The sequence below is a fragment of the Corticium candelabrum genome, chromosome 19 (assembly GCF_963422355.1).
Source record: "Corticium candelabrum chromosome 19, ooCorCand1.1, whole genome shotgun sequence".
NCBI classification, from domain to species: Eukaryota; Metazoa; Porifera; class Homoscleromorpha; order Homosclerophorida; family Plakinidae; genus Corticium; species Corticium candelabrum.
Genome location: NC_085103.1, coordinates 3,593,454 through 3,615,914, shown reverse-complemented (window position 1 = coordinate 3,615,914; position 22,461 = coordinate 3,593,454). Strand labels below are relative to the sequence as shown.

Below are 22,461 nucleotides of genomic sequence, written 5' to 3'. Positions count from 1 at the left end.
GCACAGTGAAGACAGAATCGTGAATTTTGCATGATGCCGTATTCGTACAACTTGCACAATGGCATCTGACCTTCCAAATTAGTCAATAATGAATACACAATCAATCACAATTGATTCAAATTTATCTTATTGTACAGTCGATTAGTACCAAAATGTTATAACTTGTGGTGTACATGTGTGTGTGATTTTGGTTGCCGTCGACGTTGGTCATTATGTCTCTCTCGATGTCTCGGTATCTTCTTTGCCCATTACTGTCTCACACACGTGTGACTCGTGTTTATATTGTGTCTTCGAATTGGACGTTCTGTTTGTGCTCGTCTGATTCGATTTTATTGCTTTGGCGTTTCTAAATCAAAACATACAGGGAAGGTACCTTTTATGTTGCGGTAGCTATGATTGTGTCTTACCTTCTACTCTCGAGGAGTTGCTTGATTTCGAAACGCTTTTGCTCTGTTATTGGATACTTCCAGGTGAAGTAGTAGCTCAGAATTATCAGCAAAATTGGGCCAGATGATATTAAGAGTCCAAGTGTGAGAGCAACTGTCCACGGTTGCATACACTTTCCTGTTTCGTATTTGCCGAATCTAAGAAATTAAAGGTTCTTTCACTCAAAGTCATTAACACACACACACACACACACACACACACACACACACACACACACACACACACACACACACACACACACACACACATACACACGACACAAGCCCACTAACATTTGTAGAGCCAGAGTCGACAATCCCAATGCAATACCACTCGAGAACTTCTGCCAAAACACAAAGAATGCATAGAACAACGACTCCCGTCTCTTGCCGCAGCCTCATCGATTGCATCAGGCAACATCGACCTGAACAAAATCATTACAGGCAGCAACATCAAACCATAACGTGTTGCAATTTGTCACCAAACTCACCAAGGAACCAAAAAGGCAGAGCCGGTTCCAACTCCACTTATGATGGCTGTTACCCATAATAAGTCTTTGTATTCTTTGGTGATATACAACAAGAGAAACAGTCCTGGAAGCGTACACTGTAGACAGAGAGTGAGTTTCAACTCTCAGCAGTTTAGAGTGCGAATAATGCTTACCGTTATTCCAATGACGAACGAGGCCTTTTTGCCTAATCGGAGAATAGAAAGCTGCCATAGAGGGATTGAGAGCACTACCACAACCTGGAATAAGGAAAGTATTTAGATAGGCATACATTGCAGATGTCATGTATTGTCTGTAATTGCAAGAACGAGTCGTACTGGTGTGAGACACAAGGGATTTGATTGAGCCCTGTGGTTATAACAAAGTTTGGAAATCGATGCTTGGTGGTAGAAAGTACAGTAGTGTAGTTATCGATTTGAGTCTTATGACTGTGTGTGTGTGGTTATGGACATGTTTGGACCATTGCATGGTGTGTGCAAGTTGTGAGTGGTGGCATTTGTGTAGATGTGGTGCGTGCGTGTGTGCATGTGTGTGTGTGCGTGTGTGTGTGTGTGTGTGTGTGTGTGTGTGTGTGTGTGTGTGTGTGTGTGTGTGTGTGTGTGTGTATCGTGTCCATACATTCTAATACCATCATTATTTTCAATCAATCTAACAGTCTTCCAAACAGTTGTGTCTCACCAGCAAAAGTATAATACCATACTGAAATTCGCTTTCCATGTCCAACACATAGTGAACATATAGAGCCAGGTTGGTTTGTACAAGCTGCAACAGAGCACCATACACTCACAAAGCATCATGACCACCAAACGTTAGGAAATATTATCATACACACCGAGACCATCAACCAAGCACACAAGTACATCAACATCAAATAGACAAACGGACGCTGCTTGAAGGTGTAACAAAGGCTCTTGAAGAATCCAAGGGGTTCGTGTGTAACTGCAGCATCTATGGATATTATCACTCATTATCAAATTGTCGTAACAGCATGAGGTTAATGGATAGACGGAGATACAATTTGCTTACCTTTGACTTCTCTGACACCAAAGAAAGGCGATAGTGCAGATATCAGCATGAGAATACCAATAATGCAGGCACTGGTGAAGTATGCTGTTTTCTATAAAGAGTGAAGGAAGGGTGTTGAACATGTTTGCGAGTTTGGCAAACGACGTCTACGTGTCGGGGTTTAGAAGAGAGTGGCTAGTACTATAATACAGAAAGTCATGTGAGAAGTGGAGATAAAAGGTAGAGTGAAGATAGAGCAGAGTAGAGTTTAATGTAATGTAATGTACCAGGTATTGTTACGATTCTTGTTGTATGACGTGGTATGTCTGTCTGTCTGTCTGTCCATCACATATATTGTGTCTCTGTCTGTCTGGCTGTCTGTCCTGTCTGTTTATCTGTCTGTCCGTTCTGTCTGTCTGTCTGTTTTTCTGGCTGTTTGTCTGGCTGTTTGTCTGCTTGTCCATTCTGTTTGTCTGTCTGTCTGTCTGTCTGCCTGTTTGTCTGTCTGTCCGTTCTGTCTGTCTGTCTGTGTGCCTGTTATTCTGTCTGTTTGTGTGCTTGTCCATTCTGTTTGTCTATCTGTCTGTCTGTCTGTCTCTCTGTCTGTGTCTGTCTGTCCGTTCTGTCTGTCTGTGTGTTTGTCTGTCTGTCCCTTCTCTCTGTCTGTCAACTTCATTTATTGAACACAAACTCTACGTTACATTTCTAACACTAAATACAAGCAATCTACTGAGTTCAGCTTTAGTTTAATGCAAGCTACTTTGATAGTCTCTATTGTGTATGTTCTCATCTACTTCTCCAGGGAAGTCACGAGTCAGCTTGTGGAGGATGACTTTAGCGTTACATCGTAATATTATTGAGAATTTTTTCCTCCAAAAACCTCTGAAGTCAGCTTCATTTATATAGCCTTCAATGTCTCTTGATCTTTTGGCCAGTTTGTTTAGATAGTTAGTAGCTTCTGATCCCCAAGTTCCAAAATGTTCAAATACCAGAGGAGTGAAATTAAGGCTTGATGTATTGCCAGCGAGTTGTTGTTTTTCATATTAGATTGTCTTCCTTTCCTCCCTTCTTGCTGTCTGTCTGTCTGTCTGTCTGTCCATTCTGTCTGTTTGTCTGTCCTTTATGTCTGTCTGTCTGTCTGTCTATCTGTCAAATCTTCATATATTTTACACATCAAAAAAGCTAATACAGGTGAAACTAAAGTAAGAGTCTGACTACCTGACTCATTATCTTCTCTATCATAATGCTACTAGTTGAAATAAACCAATACTCACCTCTTGTGATAAATATGCATTAGGCTCGTCTTTATAATCTATGCATTCTGACGATTTGTCAACAATAATAGATATGCATACACCCTGGGTAACCGCCCCAATAAGAGTTCTCATTGCTTCAGACACCATTCCTATATGACAGAAACATTACAGCAATAGACGTCTTGGTAATGCATGTGTGCTTACTGAAAGCAGTGGCAGAGTCTCGTTCTTTGCTGTCGGTACTTAGGTACACTGTGAGAGCGGTGTAGGGAACGTGAAAACCCTGGGAAATGAAAGCACAGTGGGAGATTACACGCACACACACACACACACACACACACACACACACACACACTTCATACCGACATAAACGTCTGATAGCTACAGTACACAAGCACATAGTAGACCGTCTTGGTTGCCTGATTTCCTGGCGGCACAAACCAGACTGCGATGTATGCAGCGACCATCGGCACTGAGGAAACCAGTAGCCTATCACATGAATATTAATTAACAACTGGAAGGAAACGTTTGTGTTGAGTGATAGTACCATGGTCTCATTCTTCCCATTCTTGTGTTTGTTTTGCTTGACCAAAATCCGACCAGAGGGTCAGTAATTGCATCCCATAACTTACCAACAAAGACGACTATAGATGCATAACCTGGAGACAACTAGAGAACATGAGAGGATAGTACTCTACACCTCACTGATTTTACATGGTCAGTGATAGGTTGATAATAGTTATAGCCATGTACAAAATGCTTTTCTGTTGTTGTTTGTCTTTCTGTCTGTCTGCCTGTCTGTCTGTCTTTTATTTTCAACATCAATACTACCATACAGTAAATAAGGTACTACAGCTAAATAGTGAGTTCTCAACCCATGGGTCGAGTTACACAAGTCACATTAATGAAAACAAAGTTGTAGTGAAGAAGCATCTCTAATACAGTCAATGTTCTTCACTGCTTCGTTGACAAAACTTTAACATTATATGATTGCAGAGCAACTGATAAGCATTGCCTCCAGTAATTCTTGATCTGGCCTCCGTTTTCTTACCAGATTCGTCAATCGATTTCTCAGACTGTTGGTGGGGACACTTGTGAGCTTCTCAGCCCCAACGCCCAAAGTGTTCCAGTACTAAGGGAATGGTTTTGCGTGTCCTCCTGTTGCTAGTATCTTGTCCTTATACTTTTTCTCTTTCAATTCTTCTCTGGCTTGTGCTGCAATCCCATCTTGTTCTGCTGCTCTTTCAATTATGTCTTGATTCCAAGGGTGAGCCAGTGAGGTATCAAGAGCATACAATTTATTCCTAATCAAACTGAATGTGTCTGGTCGGTCGTTGCTGTTAACATGATGAGGGATTGAAAGGGATTCTAGACAATCAGCCCAGACACCAGTGATGGCGTTGTGTGACCAAACAGTGCCAACCCATGTTTTACAACTATGAAGGTGAAAACCATGTTCATCATATTTGTCATGATCAAGCCTTTGACCACATTCATACTGCATTAAATGAGACTGTCTGTCTGTCTGTCTGTCTGTCTGCCTGTCTGTCTGTCTGTCTGTCTGCTTGTCTGTCTGTCTGTCTGTGTACGTATCTGTCTGTCTGTATGTATGTATGTATGTATGTTTGTCTGTCTGTCTCTTAATTTGTCTGTTTGTTTGTCTATCTGTCTGTTCAATACGCAATATACTAAGCTAGTACACAAGACACTTCTTTCTGATTGAAAGAGTAGCAATCGAGTATATATATCTAAAGTTCTCAACGTATCCCTTTTATTTATTTTTAAACACTTTCCACAACTTCAGACAATACAATTACTTGTCTATGTCGCGACTTTTATTGTGCACGAGACCAAACCACGCCTTTCACATACGCCACGCCTACGTCTTACTTGTGCTGTTTCCAAAAGAAATATCTGAAGATAGAACCCGAGAACTGTTCCTGCCATCATCGACGCTGCACCTCCCACACCGAACAGAAACTTTCTCAGTGTAGAGAGCTTGCTAGGCGTCGAACGACGACCTTCACTGCCCGATGTGAGCAGTTTCTCCTAGATAGATTGGTGTACTCATTGACAACTGTTCAAGGCTTGTTGGTTAGGCAGTTTGCTGTCACCTGTTCGATGGAGCTTTTCATGTTGCAGGAAGAATGTTCCTGCAGAAACGTCACGTGACGTTTTGAGTTATCGTGAGCACGTGACTACACTGCATACAGTACCTACTACGTATAAGCAAGCGTGTGTTGCTAAGTTTTGCTCTAGAAGTATTATCTTACAATAATTAAAAACGTTAACGTTTAATTAATTAACGTAAAAATAATTTTATAACGTTAAATGAATTAACGTAATTAAACATTCTCGGTTCTTCCTCCACGTGAATCTTTGACCACGTAACCTAATCCGGGATTTGTCTAACCCGTGTTTACACAGACCTCTGTCTGTAGCCTCGTCCCCAGATGCTCTCGCGCTAGTCTTGTCCGGTGCCCGTATGACAATTCCAGGCGCGAAGCACTTTTTTACTTCTCGCTCGCTACATCGTACATGGAGTTTCTCATCAAGTCATTTGATCGGAGCACTTTAAAATACAACGACAAAGATGACTTCGTCGACTCAGGCAGCTTTGGCGAAGTCTTTCGGGCAGAAAGAACGGACACGAACGATATCGTCGCGGTGAAGGTTCTGAGCGGGCCAAGAAGACTAAAAGAAGAGTCAGTAATTATTTAGAATTATTCTTGTTTTTTTCTAAATCGAAGTAACTGGATTTCAGGCAGGAGCGAATGTTTCGAAAGGAAGTCGCCATTTTGAGTGGACTGGCTCATCCCAATATTGTCAAGTTTTTGGGCGTGTGTTTCCATGCGTCGTTCTACGCGTTTGTTATGGAGTTCGTGGAGAATGGCAATCTCGATGCGTTACTGTTGGAGAAACTCGAAGTTCACTTGGACTGGCGTGAGTGGGTGTGTCTTGCAAGAATGGCGCGTGAAGTTGCTGTCGCCATGGAGTATCTGCATCGTCAACAGCCGCCTATTGTTCACAGGGATCTGAAGAGTGCTAACATTCTGGTCGATGCTAATTACCATTGCAAGGTATGTAGACATAATTAGTAAGTAATAATGTTATTTTAATTAATTAATTAATTAAGCTATGAGACTAAAAGAAGGTCACCACAGTAAGTGGTGGACTGCTTCGTGAGAAGCTCACTCTAAACGGGCTGAATTGACTTCCGGTCTGTCTGTCAGTATGTCGTTACCTATCTATCTATCTATGTTTATAAGCGTGTGTCACGCTTAAGGATTTGTTGAGCCAGTCAGTAGTCGTTTTGGGACCCGTAAAATAGGTGACATAACACTAGCTCATCAACGTGAATCACTCTCGGGAATTTGTTGAGCCAATCAGCAGTCCTTTGGGACACCAACAATAAGTGACGTAACCCTAGCATTAAGATAGAAAAGCCAAAATGTCGTAAACCTCCATTTTACGGTCAAACTGTTGTCAAACTGAGAAGCGCAGAATAAAGTTCAGGTAATAGTTGCACGCATTTATTACTTTTTACAGAAGAATCACAAAACAAACGAATTCATCATTCTTCCAGAAGCCAGCGAAGGTCTCATGAGACCGCACTGTTGCGTGCACACCACCGACCAGAGAGCAATATGTTCTAAGTAGGACTGATGATGAACGATCGACGTCGTCTTGTAAGAAAGATTTGTAGGAAACATTGCCGCTGCTTTCTTCTGGATCCGGTTGCTAGCTGTACATGATGTCGCTTCACAGTATTTTCCATGCAGCTAGGAGACTTGGTACATTGATCTCTAGCTACAACAAAGTAGCAGAACGAAAGATGGCGACGGTTCAATAAAAGCACGATAATGATCTGATGGTCCATCTCAATAGTTAATTAATTTATTAACTTCCAGTGATGCAAGAGTGCTATACATGCAGAATTGAGAAATAATGTGGATAACAAGCCCGCTCTGTGCAAGAGTTGCGCAGCTGTCAAGCATATGCATGCATGTGCTGAATTCGAAGTAGTATACATGGGACATTGATGGTATTTAGTTAATTATCTTTAATCATATTGATGAACCATGTGTTTTCAAAGAATTACCGTATGCATTCTAGCAACAATTAAGCTAATGATTAATTAATGATAATGACAATAAATTGACAAAAATTAATAAATTTACATTGATATTTACAATAAATACACACACACACACACACACACACACACACACACACACACACACACACACAATGTCACTTCTGTCACTTGTGCTGAATTCAAAGTATCTATAGTGTGGGACATTGATTTAGCTAATTATCTTTAATCACATCGACGCATCCCTGTGTTTTCAAAGAATTATACATTCTAGCAACAAGATAATGATTAATTAATGACATTGACAATAGATAAACAAAAAATTAATAAAATTTGCATTGGTATTCACAATAACACACACACACACACACACACACACACACACACACACACACACACACACACACACACACACACACACACTTTCAAGTGTTATTTACGTGATGTGTGACGTAGGTCAGTGACTTTGGTCTCTCAAAAGTGCGAGGCATTTCTACTTTTACTACAGCAAGACAAAAGAAAAACTTCAATCCAAACGGTACTCTGCCATTCATTCCTCCCGAGCGATTCGATCAATCGGAAGTTGAAGAGAAAGCTCGGAAAGGAGACGTCTACTCGTGAGTAGAAATTGTTACCATGTTAGTGTCTATGATTTGAACATTGATGTAGGTATGGAATGATACTATGGCAGATGAAGGAAAAGGCGAGACCATTTGGTGGTTAGTCTGGTTGTCAAATTTGCAGTTTGATACGCTAGCTGTTGGTTGTTTGTGGAAGATAATGATGTTGCTATTCGAGCTATGGTTCTTTCTGGAGCGAGGCCGGCAATTACTGAGTCTGACGACTGTCCAAGTCAAGTAACGAGTCTTATCAAAGTGTGTTGGGCACAGAAACCTGATCAAAGACTAGACTTTAGAGGTGTGTGTGTGTGTGTGTGTGTGTGCATGCATGTGGAAAGGTGTGTGTGCATGCCGGCGTGTGTGTGATCCAACTGTATTAATATGCAGTATACAATTTATATCTATATTCTCTTAATCTTTCAGATATTGTTGTCAAATTGAACGATGTTGTCATTAACACGCCCGATGGAAGATCATCTGCGAGTAATCTGCATATTGCATGATTTATCAGAATGCAATCGTAATTCTGTTACAGATTTTTCAGATAAATGCGATAGTGTGAGGGTAGTTTACAGTAGTCCTACGGTGCCGTGTCAACCATCTGGTAGGTAGCGGAATGTGTGACTTGAAATGTAATTGATTGTTGTGATTTGTTTGTGTGTGTGTGTGTGTGTGTGTGTGTGTGTGTGTGTGTGTGTGTGTGTGTGTGTGTGTGTGTGTGTGTATGCATGTGTGTGCACGTGTGTGTGTGTGCATGTGTGCGTGTGTGTGCATGCATGCGTGTGTGTGTGTGTGTGTGTACGCATGTGTGTGCACGTGTGTGTGTGTGTGTGTGTGTGCGTGTGTGCGTGTGTACGCATGTGTGTGTGTGTGTGTGTGTGTGTGTGTGTGTGTGTGTGTGTGTGTGTGTGTGTGTGTGTGTTACATTGACAGTATGTTGTCGCTCAAAGGTTCAACAAAGAACGACAATGCAGGAAGCAGTTCAACACCATCAAATCTTCCATCAAAAGGTCTAACGACTCTAACAAATAAAGTTGCCGTATCCACCACATGTAACGATCTCTTTTACTAGAACACGAACGAAAGATAAAATTCTATTGGATGGAATTGCTTGCCGATCTGGAGGTAAAAGGCGTATTGAATAAAATGTATTCTAAGATCAAACATTTTGATAAGAGCGAATACGATAACATGGCGTCATCTCGAACTGGTGCTAAAGACCTTTTGATGTGGTTATCGCGAAGAGGCAAAGACGAGTACGACGTATTTTTGGAGGCACTGAAGCATTCGCAACCTCATCTGCATGAAATGTTGTGCAAGCCAAATCCAGAATTTGATAAATTTTTTAGGAAAGCTTAGGTCTGTTTTGAGTGACCGAAGTGGCTTCTAGAGAGGCTCAGTAGGAAAGTGGCTTTTTAGCTTTGTGTGTTGCCTTGTTACTGGGTGATGAGTGAAATCGATTTCGATACCATTTGGCTTTGTAAATTTTTGACATTTTGGATATCATTTTATTTGGCGTAGGCTGTACTTGATTTGCAATACATCATATAGACCATCTCAATACGCGCTTGTACCTGGTCACACATCACGTGACCATGGTATAAATGTGTACTAATGGATTTGTAGTTGTTTTTTGCTTATGGTTAGAAACACACACACACACACACACACACACACACACACACACACACACACACACACACACACACACACACAAGGTATGGTTGTTGCTCTCTGATGCATTGAGACAGCGATAGTTGGATTACTGACATTGACTTTACTGTCAGTGGTTTTGGCTTGTTTTATTAAACGAGGTGGTTATTGCTTGTGTATGTCTACATTGTGTTACTCATGCAATAATGCAACGTAGAGTACAATATTACTTGGGTGGTTTTGTGTATTGCTTGTGTGTATGTAAAGACCCAGACAAATGGGACGACACATAGACTGATCGATATGTAGTTGTTGCTGCTGTCTTTGTAAAACACTCGTTGCGAACAAATGTCTTCCATATACTGTACAGTTCATTTCATACTTCAAATCAATACATTAGGTATATGAACACGCACAACCTACACTTGGCAGTGATGGTGTTGTTTGATATTCAGTTTATTAATAAAATAATTAATTAATTATGAGGGTTTTGTAGAAGAGATTGAGACCAGAATTTGCCGTTACAGACACGAGTGAATCCTGCACGTGCACCAATAGTTCAACATTGACAAAGGAGTTGTACTATGTGTAGTGCAACGCCAGCACTTGGTTGAGCACGTGAATGTACGGGTGCGCAAAGAAGGACTGGGTATACGAGTCTACATGCACATTTATGTGAATGTTTAATCTGACACTTAAATGTATGTATGTATTTTGAACAGGGCTAGTCCTCCAGGCACCCTGTGTCTCGCCTCGCGTAGCCAGACTCCTTTATGCACGTTGTACTTCTAAAATATTATGACGCGGCGGAAAGAGTCTGGCTACATGAGACTAGCACGATGTGAACAATAATTTTCAGTCTTGACTCTTTGAATAGTCTCTCGTATCCACACCATCTAGGATGTAGGCGGGAAGGGTCTGACTACGCGAGACTGTACTCTTGCCGTATGTGTAGGGCTTTAAATCTAGAACCTTGAGTTAAATTCATACTTTCTTTGCGCGGGAAAGGGTCACATGATACATTCCCGTTGTTATCCTCGCGTAAAGGACCACTCGAGTGTGGAAACGCCCACACACGCAAACCATGTGATCGACATGGCGCTGGAGCAATTCAAGCGAGAGAACTTCCAGTTCGACCGAGACTCCGACGACGACTTTCTCGGTGCCGGCTCGTTTGGCGTAGTCTTCAAGGCCACCATCATCGGCACCGGCCAGGTCGTGGCTCTAAAAATCCTCAACACGTCTGCAAGACTACAAAAAAGGTCGGCAATTCACAGTACGACAGACAACAAAAAGGTTGGGGCTCGCATACATGGTTTTGTTACTATTTTGTAGCGATAAGGAGCAGGTCCAGCGAGAGGCATGCATTATGTGCAGTCTGAGAGACCAGCATGTCAATATTGTCGGTCTTCTTGGTGTTTGTCTTGAGCCCGGATGCTACGCGCTCGTTTTGGAGTATATGAGGAATGGGAGTGTTGACAGGGTGATGAGAGAGAACGAAACGCCCGCTCATTTGACTGCTTGGGAGCAGAGGATTCGGATGGGTCTCGATGTTGCGTGCGGCATGGAATTTCTGCACTCGCATCAGCCGCCGATTGCTCATCGAGACTTGAAGAGTGCAAACGTGCTTCTGGACGACGACTACCGCTGCAAGGTTTGTACAGTAGTAGGAAATACTGTAGTCTAGGTATGTAGACTTTATGCGTGTGGATGTGGCCACGTGGAAAGGGACTCTACTGTTTGGGTTCACTATCTAGCAAGGCGTTAATTAATAAGGGTAGAAAATCTGTGTGAAAAGACAATTACCATGGAATGTGCTAATACACTAGAATGTATCTGAAATTTCCCACTAAGGGCATCATCGTTGTGACTTGAGGTACTATTCTATAGTAGTCAATGGACAGACAGACAGACATTAACTTTATATGATGGCAGACAGACAGACAGACATTGAAATAGACACACACAGAAACACACACACACACACACACACACACACACACACACACACACACACACACACAGACAGACAGACAGACAGACAGACAGACAGACAGACAAAATGATAATGTTTGAAATGTATACAGATGTGGCTGGTAGTATAGCAGCGATTTCTCTAAGGTTTCAGATTTTGGTCTTGCTGTGTCGCGATCAATCTCGAACGTAACCACATCATCCAGACACAATCACTACCATCCCGCTGGCACGCTAGCATTCATCGCTCCAGAGAAATTCAAAGTAGGAGAAGGTTCGACAAATATCTTCACCGGAGACGTTTATTCGTAATAAATTGTATATAAATTTTGGACTCGACCTCAATATTGATAGTTTTGTGTGATTAGGTTTTCTATAATCTTGTGGCAGATAAAGGAAATGAAACAACCTTTTCGTGGTACGGTATCCTCACACGATCGACGATGTCCATGTTCACAGTCCGTGTTCACAGTTGCATGATGTGTGTTGATTTTTAGAAGGGAATTATGATCTTATTAGAGGGAATGTCATAGCCGGATGTCGACCTCTGATGACTAGTGACGACGGTTGTCCAGTCACAATGGAAACTCTTATAAAGGATTGTTGGCAGGACGTCCCTGAAAAGAGGCCAACATTCCCAGGTAACGTTCTATTAACTGCTTTATATTTGTGTTTATTTGATCCAATCAGATAATTTAATTAATTAATAATATAGTAATTTTATTTTAATTTTTTAATTCTTATTTTCCATATATTTTTTATTTTATTTTTCTATATTTTTGTTTTTATTTTTAATTGTTTTATTTTTGAAATAATTGTATTTCTTATTTTCTATTTTTTATTTTTTGTATGTCTTTGCTCAACCAGATATCTCAGTCTGGTTCGTAAGGTCTCTTTTAAGCACCGAAGGCAAACGCTGCCTCAGAGGTGCTTATACCGTCATGGCTGTCTAAACAGAAGACATGACTTTTTGTAGGAACTGACTGGATCCCAGAAGCACTGTTTTCTGTAAGTGGTGCAGGTTGTGATGACCTGGAATAATGTCCAGCCACCGTGCAATACCTGCATGCACTGTGCCCAATGCTTCCAACACGACTGGAACAACCAGTGTCTGACACTGCCAATTGCGGCTTCCGTCCACCCGCATTTCGTCAACTTCTCACTCTGTTTCCTGGCGATGTTAGCCTCGGTATTCCAGACTGCTTTCTGCACGTGATGGAAGGGGAGAGTGGGACGAGAGAAGAAAGCAGTGTGGGGACAGCTCCATTGTAAGTGACTTCAGAAATAGGCGGTGTTCATCTTAATCAATGATACCCGTGTCAATTAGGAACAATAACAAGCACCAGATGGCTCGCTGGATATTGCCAGAAGCTGTTTGCTGCCAGCCGACTACAAATGAACGAGAGAACGTAGACAATGAGTGACTTTACTGAATCTGGTAGGGAGAAGGCAAAGACATCACGATCTCGTACTAAAATCGCTTATCAAGCAGTTAAGGGTTTTCAAGGCTCTAACACCAAAAGTAGACAAAGTAGTTAGAACATCTGCTACAATTTCTTTATCATCAGGTAACGTCCGACAAGCATTCGCTGAGTTATCATGTCATCAGGAGGGATCCCACTGTGCTATTACAGTTGTTTGAGAATCAGTTAGAGGTAATTACAAAGTACTCATTGACGTCAGCAATTGTCTACAGCGCTGAGTTTGTTGAGCGGTGGTTTTGATTGGAGTGGATGTTTCTGAACTTGAGCAGTCGCGCCTCTTTCGAAGTCACTTACGATAGAGATGTCCCCAGACTGCTTTCTTCTCTCCTCGCATCACGTGCAGAAAGCAGTCTGGAATACCGAGGCTAGGTGATGTTACCATCAGCAGAACAGCTGATATCAATAAGAAGACAAGTGTTTGTCTTTCTATTTCTGAAACCGATGTCAGGACGATTAGCACCGATCTTCGTAGCAGTAGGGATGATTGTATCCCACATCATAGTAATGTCGTCCGTCTCCACAAGCATATCAGGATGATGCCGGTATGTGTACCATCTGCTCACCACTGGAACCTCAAAATGATGACAAATGTCTCAGTGGATAATTGGAGGTCACCTGATTGTGTCGATCAGTGCAGTTCCATCAGTGCCAAGGCACTACTGCCTGCCACAATGGGGTCAACTGTCCTTATTTATAATTTTTTAATTTTAATTTTTTATTTTGACATTTTTGTTTTTTATTTTATATTTTATCTCTTATTTTCTATTTTTACTCTTTTTATTTTTTTAAATATTTTATTTTTTTGATAACTTGATTTTTTAATTCTATCTCTTTTGATTTTTTATTTATATATAAATATGTATATCAAACTACTGTAAGGAATTGCTCCACTGGGCTTAACATATATGCAATAGTTTGTTGTCTCACTTTCCTTCACTGATTTGCATTGATTGACGACATGTATGCAACGATCCATTTTTTAGGCCTTTGTCAGGTCACCATCCTTACACTTGTGTATCTAGGCATTGTCGTAACCATCAAGTCTATTCTTGAACGACAACATGCAAGTACCGTCTCACCTCCAGGTAAACCACAAAGAGTCAGTCAGTTTGGATCTTGTTTCATGCCATTGTGTAGGGCTCTTTCATCGAGAAGTAGTTCCTGATGGCACAATGGTGGCTCCGCCTGTACTACAAGCAGCTTGCCGACCGGTTGTGGAGCAGATAGAATTGGCAGCTAACACACTGGCCACTCCACAACCGCTGCCTGGTTGGTGTTGTAGTGACAAAGTATGGTAGTAATGCATAGTAATCTCTAGTATGTTTAGAGGAACAAGAGGTCACAGATGATACACAAGCTATTAGTGTCTTGTATTCTCCAGGTAATGAACGACATTAATTAGAATACCGTGTAGTATTTGATCGGGACGATTTGTGAAGATACAGTGCCACATGAAGTTCATCCGGTGATAGCAATACCGTGTGGTGGTAGTCCACTCCAGTTACCAAGTCAGTCACGAGTTGCTTGTCAGCTAATGTGTTATCACCTACACCTTATAATGATTTCAAGGTGAAAGACTTCGTGCTGAAGTCGAGAGGCAACTACAACCGGACGCTAATTATCAGAGAGCAGTGTCAGGTAAAACCATCGAGAAACTCATGCTTCAACTCGATCGTTTCTCATTGTGTACTATACCTCGTGTAGATGCTCATCGTGGCTCACACGAGACGGGGCCATCTCGAGAGGAGATTGAACCTGCAGTGGGTATGTCTTGCATGCAGTTAGATAGTGAGTAAAGTCGATAGATGGTATAAAATGTACTGCATTGGATACTATTGTGTGCTCGTAATGATAACACTCACATAGTTAGTGTGCAACACAAACATAATCTTAGTGATCGTTCGACATTTTGGAAGACGAGTTGTAATGAGCTTGTACACTTTGCTTAGTGGTGTAGGAAGGGGTCAGGCTGCGTCGCCCAACAAGTTTTGGAAATATGGACTTTTGCCAGCGGGTGATTGCCACTACTTCTAGTTTATGTATAGATGATTAAATATATTATTTATTTATTATTTATTAATATATGTATGTAGCACAGTTCAAGTAGGTAGTGTGGATCTTCAAGTTGTTCATCATGATCAGTTTGTCACACAGGTAGAACGTAGACTAAAGGCCTGTCCACACTGGCAACTGGATCGCGATCCAACCGCAATGCTGTCCACACTTGCAACTCGATCACGATCCGTCCGATCCACATCGCGAGGTGGATTTGATCGCGATCGGTTGAATCCAATTAGAAATAGTGGGTGTTACCTTCACGTACGCTACGCGTGTAGTCGGAACATCTAGCACTCCTCACTTGTCTTTGTTCTCACTCACCTTATGTCGCTGTATCAATGCTTTCTACAAGCAAAGAAACCACACATACACATTGGTCATCAGTCACGTGATAGCGAAATGAGGCGGAGGTATCGTTTTCAAAGTGCAGTGTGGACGCTCGCTATCCCGATCGGATCGAGATTGAATCGTGATCCATTCTGGTCTAGTGTGGACAGGCCTTAAGAACTTTTGATACGTACAAATAGATTAATTAATTATCATGGACTACTTTAAAAATAGCGCACGCTAGTTGTGCTTGGTCACGTGATATGACCACATCTTCTAGTGCACGTTAGGCCTTAGTCATTTAATTAAACTTGTAGCTGGGGTGTAACGCGTGCTAGAAGGCGTGGTCATATCACGTGACAGCACAGCTAGCGTTCGCTATTCTTAATCTAGTCCACACCAATTAAAAGTAATCTGTTTGTACATACCAAAAGTTCTTCTGTGTATGCATACTAATGCATGCATGCTCACAGACTTAGCTATATAGAGACCTATTGCGTGATACACGAGTTGTGTTTTTGTTGATCACCTACAGGATGAGAACACCATGGGATTGTCATTCAGTAATATATCTACTGATTACTGTGCATCTCGGTTGTGTATTGTAGGGAGACACGATGGTGACAATGTCATAGCAAAGGAGGTTTTCAGAGTTATCCAACGTCACGGAAGTGCACGATACCCGGCTCTAGCAACAGAAATGGGCTTCAACAACAACAAGATCACCACCACTACTGCACACTGTATCACACCTGAAGACAAACTACAAGCCATCTTTAACGTCGAGGCCAGTGCAGTCGGCTCTTTTGCCACCACCAAGTCGATGCTCAGAGCTTGCAGTAGGATCGTACATCCTATATTTGGAATTGTTGCAGAAGAACTTCGCAGAGGTAAACACAAAGAATCAAGAAGGCATCGTTACAGTTGTAGTATACAAATGTTTTTATTCTGTTGCAGATGCTAGGATTCCTAGAGATGTTTTGGAGGAACTTTTACGTGTATGATTTTTTAAGACGAATCCCAATGAATTGTTTAGATAATGACAGTAGACATTTTATATTATAGCGACCAATGTGTTTCTCAGTTTTAGTGTTTTATGGTCTTCGATTACCTAAACATAGCCCAAGAAAATTTTTTCGATATAATTGTGTTACAGGATCAGATCCACAATGTGTACAGATCCACAAATGTGAATGAGCACATAATGATCACGTGACGTCTTAGTGTTGTTTGTAGCATCATTGTTGTATAGTAAGTAATTACACATTTAGTTATATTATTAACTGTGCTGTTTAGGTCTAACACATGTGATTAAATTACAAAACTACGCTCGGCAATTAACTAATTAACTAGCTAAATGTAATTAATTAATGTAAGAATTGCAACAATCTAAATTAATAATTAGGAATACCGGAATGGTAATCAGTGATAGGCTACAAAATGTTAGGGAATTATCATAAAATTCTAGGCATTATATGATTCCTCAAAAGGGGCACTTTATCACAATTGCGTTGTAACATATTGTTCCTTACACGACGATTACGATTTCGTTCTTCCTAAGACTGTATGTTTAGACAATAATCGAGTAAACCGCTGCGACCGTTTCAGACTCACAAAATCGCCCATTTTGAACAATTTCTTGTCGATTTCTTGCACCTGAAATCGACTTTGGCAATTTATACCGTTTCTCGCCTCGAAATAGTCAATACAGTACAAACAGCAATAAACAATGTTTATCTCATCTAGATGAAGGCTCGAAACTAATCAACTATAACATATAGAATTTAATTAAAAAATTTGCACAAATTTCCGTTTGGAGCATCAAACGTTTTGTGACTAGAAGCCTACATGAATAAAAACATTGTTTGATTGCGTATTGATTGATTTAATTTGTTTCTAGGCGAGAAAACGCGATAAATTGAAAAAGTCGGTTTCGGGCTAGGTGCAAGAAATCGACAAGAAATTGTTTAAAACGGGCGATTTTGTGAGTCTGAAACGGTCGCAACGGTTTACTTGATTATTGGCTAAACACACAGTCCTAAGAATAACGGAATCGTAATCAGGGTGTAAAGAAGAATATCTTACGACAAATACGTTAAAAACACATAATAAAATTAGCAGTTTAAAAGTCTACTTTTGCGCAAATTAAAAAAATTCTTAAACTCCTTAGTTAATTATGTATTTTTTAGTCACCTTTAGCAATTAATTATAAATATAAATAAAGTTAAACTGCGTATTTAGTTATATATTTGGAATCCATTTGAGTTAAACTACAATTTAATTAATTATGTATTTGTAATCACATATATTAATTGATTTAGTATAATAATAAATTAATTATGCAGTTAAGATATGATTATAACAATCATTAATTAATATGTAATCGATAATTAAAAATAATAATATATACGTATTTAAGCTCTAATCATAATTATCTATAATTAATAATAATTATTAATAAATCTATACATGATTAAAAATATAATACATAATTAAATACGCAGTGTAACTCTGATTGAAATACATAACTGATTTGTAAGCAGTTTAAATCTAATTAGAGTTAAACAATATAGTTAATTATTTATCATAAATTAATCAATAATTGTTAGTAAAAATACATAATTAAATACGCAGTGTAACTCTGATTAAAATACATAACTAAGCAGTTAAAACACAATTAGAGTTAAATAATTTAGTTAATTATGTATTATTAATTAATTAATAATTGTTAGCAAAATACATAATTAATTAGGCAGTTTAAAAGCCTAATTTTACGTGGGTGTAAATAAAATTTGACTTAAACTGCTTAGTCATATTAGTTATGCATCTTTAGTCATTATTATTAATTAATTATAAATATAATTAGAATTAAATTTTGTATTTAATTACATATTTTTAATCGACAGCAATCATTGCATCTGACACCATAGAGTGCAGCAAACAGTCCAACTCCATGTTTACATACAGCGTAGTATCAACTTTTCTCAAAGAACTCGCAACAACACAATGTACAGTGTACAGAACCCTTGTGCAGTATTCTAATATTCACAATCATTAATGGTTCGTGGGCGACAATTTCGAAGTGACTATCGATGTGACAATAGCTGTAGTTGGATATGTCGTCATCGCTGTCATGTTCACTGATCTGTCTCTCCTCTTGATCCTCATAGTCTGGTCCATCGTATGTCACTTGCTCAACAAAGTATACAACGAGAACCGAAGAATGTGAAACATGATTGGTTGATGTCTTGGTTTGGACCCGACCTTAATAAAACAACATCACGTGACCCAAGATACAACAAAATTGATACATCACGAAAAACGTGGACAAATGCATATGGAAGTCTTTCCTGCTTTCTACTCTTTTGCAGCTGTTATGTTGTGTGTGTGTGTGTGTGTGTGTGTGTGTGTGAGTCATTACTCTGTCAGTCTCAAGAAAATCAACATAGCTCTATCGTCCTCGCTTGTTTTACTACTGGACTAAGCGTGACGTCACTGTCAGATACGGAGAGAAGACATTCTGAGAGGCCAGCATCCACACGCATGCGCACAACAGTAAACCTGACTAGACATTCACTGACGAGTAGCTAGTTCCGATTCTACCCTAACTTCATGCGCATTCGAGCTAATACACAGTGCAACACAACAGTCTAAAATCTAACAAATGAAAATCAAAGCGCTGCGACGATATACACTAAATACGTGAATGGTCACACTGAAACTACCTTCAATCGACGTGTGTATCAATCCATACTAAAGCACTACGTATCAGACACCTCAGACGCTTTCCAGCTCCACAGTCTGCCGCTGCAACAGCATGATACACAACACGTGCACAAACACATCAATGCGCGTGCGTATAAATACAACAGCACGTGACAATAACGCGCGCTACGTATAACCCTGCTACACTGCTAATGTACAATTGCCACTACTCTGTCCAGTTAATCGGAATGTAGATATCTTACAACACCTTCACATTCATTATTTTCTATAGACAATACAGCTTGTTGATCTGGAGTCATTCCATCTAAACCAGACGAATAAATTGCTTCACTGACTTCGTGTGCTTTTGATGACTCGCTACGTGCATTACAAACCGTGACTGTTTGCTCATTATTCACCTGCTCGGTTCGTCGTTCTGTGTGACCTCGGCTCTGTGCCTCGATTTCATCATTTCGAAGCGTCGATGATTCTAACGTCTCGCTTGTCTCTTGCTGTGATGTGTGAGTCGGCTTCAATTTCACACACCAGTTTATACGCTCTTTGATGCACTGGGCGGTGAGACGAGCCTCAGCATCGTGATCCCAACATTCCTCGACCGTCTCCATCAAGCAATGCAGAGACTGCAACCACACGGCGACTATCACAACTGATTGTGTGTATGTGTTTGTGTTTGTTTGTGTGTGTTTGTTTGTTTGTGTGTGTGTGTGTGTGTGTGTTTGTGTGTGTGTGGTGTGTGTGGTGTGGTGTGTGTGTGTGTGTGTGAGTGTGTGTGTGTGTGTGTGTGTGTGTGTGTGTGTGTGTGTGTGTGTGTATGTGTGTGTGTGTGTGTGTGTGTGTGTGTGTGTGTGTGTGTGTGTGTGTGTGTGTGTGTGTGTAACTGAATTCCAAATATACATTAATATATACGCAATAATTAATTACATATATATTAATATATGTAATTAATTATTACGTATATACTTAATATTCGTATAGACATTACAATTTGCCGACCTCGTCGCAATCCCATCTGTTGACAAATTTCGGTCTCTTTCTACGTGCCACGACAACTTCTCTCATCTGCTTGATGGTCGGCTGAAGACCAATCTCGTCTTCAAATGGTTGCTTATACTCGAAGACGACACCTAAAATCAAAATGGCAACAATCACACATCGTTGATATCAATAATTATTTATGTCATGTACATACATTTACAGTACCAACCTAATTAATTAAGCAAGTCATGTCACGTTACTTTGCACTGTAGGCAAAAGGCATGACCACAACATTTAGAAAGTATTCCAAGCACATGCTCAAGGGGGTGGGGTGGGGGTGAAAAGTTTGTACAGGCGGCTGGCTGTTAATTTGGGGGTGCAATAGGTGCCAACAGTGTGGAGAAACAGACAATGCAAACGAGGTGATAGAAATCTCCGCCAGGCTGGTAACATCCCGTGTGCAAAGGGTGCGGGGTTTCAATTCAAACTGCTTGGCAACTTAGTCTGAGTGTTGTTCGTAATTAATAAAAGACCCAGATTGAATAAAAGACCCACCCTGTCTACAGCTGAATTCGTACAGTACAGGCGGGATTTATTTCAACCTCCAGCTGAGGTGTCTACTCAACCACTCATTTTGCGCCTGTGGACTGATTGGTCGGTGAGTGGCAATAAAACGTTCAAGTGTGCGGGTTGTACTGTGTACATTGTACTAATATTGTTGGCACAGAAGACGTTCTAATGAACTGCATGATGGGTGAAAGCACAGAGAAATAAATAAATACAAGCCCCTGGGTCTTTTATTAGTACAAAACAAACTTATTGTTATACATGATTTAATACAAGCCCCTGGGTCTTTTATTAATACAAAACAAACTTATTGTAGTCCATGATTTAATACAAGCCCCTGGGTCTTTTAGTAGTACACAAGAAACTTATTGTATTCCATAATTTAATAGAAGCCCCTGGGTCTTTTATTAGTACAAAACAAACTTATTGTTATACATGATGTAATACAAGCTCCAGGGTCTTTTATTAATACAAAACAAACTTATGTATTCCATGATTTAATACAAGCCCTGAGTCATTTATTTATACAAAACAAACTTATTGCATTGCACCATCTCATTTAACCCCTGGGGCTTGTGACTGACAGCAATGATTAGGGTGCAAGGGAGTCTGACCTGTGGCGATGCATCGTGACAGCAGTTCCCATATGACTAGACCCAAGGCGTACACGTCGATCATGAGAAATGACTCTCGACTGAACGAAATTGCTCCTTCGAGAACTTCCGGTGCCATGTACCTCACCGTACCAACCTGCAGTGACATATAAATAGCACAATAAAAACATGCCTGATCTTAGTTTTTCTCTCTGATTTACTCTGCTGTGTCACACTTACTGGTGTGTGTGTGTGTGTGTGTGTGTGTGTGTGTGTGTGTGTGTGTGTGTGTGTGTGTGTGTGTGTTTGTTGGAGCTGGTGCTGACTCCCCCTCGTGGTGGCCCTAGTAATATTCCTGATGGATAGCTAAACGTCAGCAACCCAGACTCCTAGGGCTATCACCCTGCAAATCTGCAATCAATTGATCTGGAAACAATAAGAAAAACTTTCAAGTCAAGTGGACACCTTTGTCTCAGCACATCAAGAGACTGCAGAGTTTCTGCATGCGTTGCTTACAAATCATCTTGGGCATATCAGTAAGAGAGAAGCAGAGGAATACTGACGTTCGAGCTAAGGCAAGTATTGAGACAGTGGAAACAATAATCAGAAAGATAAGGCTAAGGTGGCCAGACTATGTAGCCAGGATGGAACCTCATCGCATTCCAAGGCAACTGCTAGTTTGCAAGTTTGAAGGACGTAAACGTTCTGTAGGCAGTCAGAAGCTGAGATGGGTCAATGTTGTGATGAGAGAGTTGAAGAAATGTAATCTCAACAAAGACTGGATGAACATTGCTCAACATTGTGCTAAGTGGAGATCCATAACAGATGCTGTAGTTACAGAGTTAAATGAGAAAGCTGAGAAAAGGGAAAAGATGGAAAAAGATAAGAGGAGGAAAGAAACGAGGGAAAGAAAGTATCAGATCAGACTGACCTACAGTGTACTCAACCTGGTTGCACGTTTACAGCCAAAACAAGGCAGGTCTTGTCAATCACCAACAGAAACATGGAGCAGCAACTCAAGAGATCCTCTTTTGTTGTCACTGCCACCAAAACTTTAAACAACAAGGTTATAGAAATCATACGAAGTCCTGCAATCAAATCCGAACAGAGTCCAGAGATTATGTTGGGAGCAATAAAGTCCTAGAAAGTAACCTAACAAAGTGACCTGCACCACTCATACTCAAGTGAAAGCA

General features: G+C 40.5%; 5 protein-coding genes across 9 annotated transcripts in view; 3 read left to right on the top strand and 2 right to left on the bottom strand.

Moving 5' to 3' along the window:
- Window positions 1–7: 7 nt before the first annotated feature.
- Window positions 8–5,375, bottom strand: LOC134194509 (sodium-dependent lysophosphatidylcholine symporter 1-B-like). The gene is made up of 14 exons (XM_062663448.1): window positions 5,310–5,375; window positions 5,086–5,244; window positions 3,743–3,864; window positions 3,558–3,684; window positions 3,400–3,478; window positions 3,214–3,344; window positions 1,961–2,051; window positions 1,767–1,882; window positions 1,613–1,696; window positions 1,090–1,173; window positions 917–1,032; window positions 720–850; window positions 408–584; window positions 8–346 (listed from the first exon to the last, which is right to left on the bottom strand). The coding sequence occupies exons 1-13, from the start codon at window positions 5,328–5,330 to the stop codon at window positions 517–519; spliced, it is 1,329 nt and encodes a 442-aa protein (XP_062519432.1). The 5' UTR covers window positions 5,331–5,375; the 3' UTR covers window positions 8–346; window positions 408–516.
- Window positions 5,376–5,680: 305 nt separating this feature from the next.
- Window positions 5,681–10,216, top strand: LOC134194830 (probable serine/threonine-protein kinase DDB_G0271682). 2 transcript variants are annotated; one of them, XM_062663806.1, is made up of 10 exons: window positions 5,681–5,900; window positions 5,960–6,275; window positions 7,748–7,908; window positions 7,961–8,010; window positions 8,069–8,209; window positions 8,335–8,394; window positions 8,447–8,515; window positions 8,862–8,921; window positions 8,984–9,036; window positions 10,092–10,216. In XM_062663806.1, exons 1-10 carry the CDS (start codon window positions 5,734–5,736, stop codon window positions 10,131–10,133), a joined length of 1,119 nt encoding a protein of 372 aa, XP_062519790.1. In that variant the 5' UTR covers window positions 5,681–5,733; the 3' UTR covers window positions 10,134–10,216. The 2 variants fall into 2 exon arrangements, with proteins under 2 accessions (XP_062519790.1, XP_062519789.1); XM_062663805.1 differs by lacking the exon at window positions 10,092–10,216 and having other exon boundaries at window positions 8,984–9,472.
- A 438-nt stretch (window positions 10,217–10,654) lies between these two features.
- LOC134194732 (receptor-interacting serine/threonine-protein kinase 2-like) lies at window positions 10,655–16,599 on the top strand. Of its 2 annotated transcripts, none has more exons than XM_062663683.1 (13): window positions 10,655–10,826; window positions 10,900–11,218; window positions 11,686–11,846; window positions 11,907–11,956; window positions 12,036–12,179; window positions 14,045–14,107; window positions 14,160–14,291; window positions 14,350–14,403; window positions 14,462–14,530; window positions 14,592–14,660; window positions 14,727–14,786; window positions 16,016–16,297; window positions 16,365–16,599. In XM_062663683.1, exons 1-13 carry the CDS (start codon window positions 10,660–10,662, stop codon window positions 16,409–16,411), a joined length of 1,617 nt encoding a protein of 538 aa, XP_062519667.1. In that variant the 5' UTR covers window positions 10,655–10,659; the 3' UTR covers window positions 16,412–16,599. The 2 variants fall into 2 exon arrangements, with proteins under 2 accessions (XP_062519667.1, XP_062519666.1); XM_062663682.1 differs by having other exon boundaries at window positions 14,006–14,107.
- Window positions 16,600–19,239: 2,640 nt separating this feature from the next.
- LOC134194442 (activin receptor type-2A-like) overlaps window positions 19,240–22,461 on the bottom strand; it is a 5,378-nt gene continuing 2,156 nt past the window's right edge. Inside the window, exons 3-6 of one of the 3 annotated variants that reach the window (XM_062663364.1) lie at window positions 21,290–21,425; window positions 20,127–20,257; window positions 19,508–19,753; window positions 19,240–19,437 (exon numbers count right to left, since the gene is read on the bottom strand). In XM_062663364.1, coding sequence (XP_062519348.1) covers window positions 19,429–19,437; window positions 19,508–19,753; window positions 20,127–20,257; window positions 21,290–21,425 — 522 coding nt within the window. In that variant the 3' untranslated portion in view covers window positions 19,240–19,428. Of the gene's footprint in view, window positions 19,754–20,126; window positions 20,258–21,289; window positions 21,426–22,461 lie in introns of all 3 variants that reach the window. The other 2 variants (XM_062663365.1, XM_062663363.1) reach the window with 2 other exon arrangements.
- Window positions 21,597–22,461, top strand: part of LOC134194444 (uncharacterized) — a 1,703-nt gene continuing 838 nt past the window's right edge. Inside the window, exon 1 of the mRNA XM_062663366.1 lies at window positions 21,597–22,461. This exon is cut by the window's right edge and continues 838 nt beyond it. Within this exon, the coding sequence (XP_062519350.1) occupies window positions 21,772–22,326 (555 nt within the window). The 5' untranslated portion in view covers window positions 21,597–21,771 and the 3' untranslated portion in view covers window positions 22,327–22,461.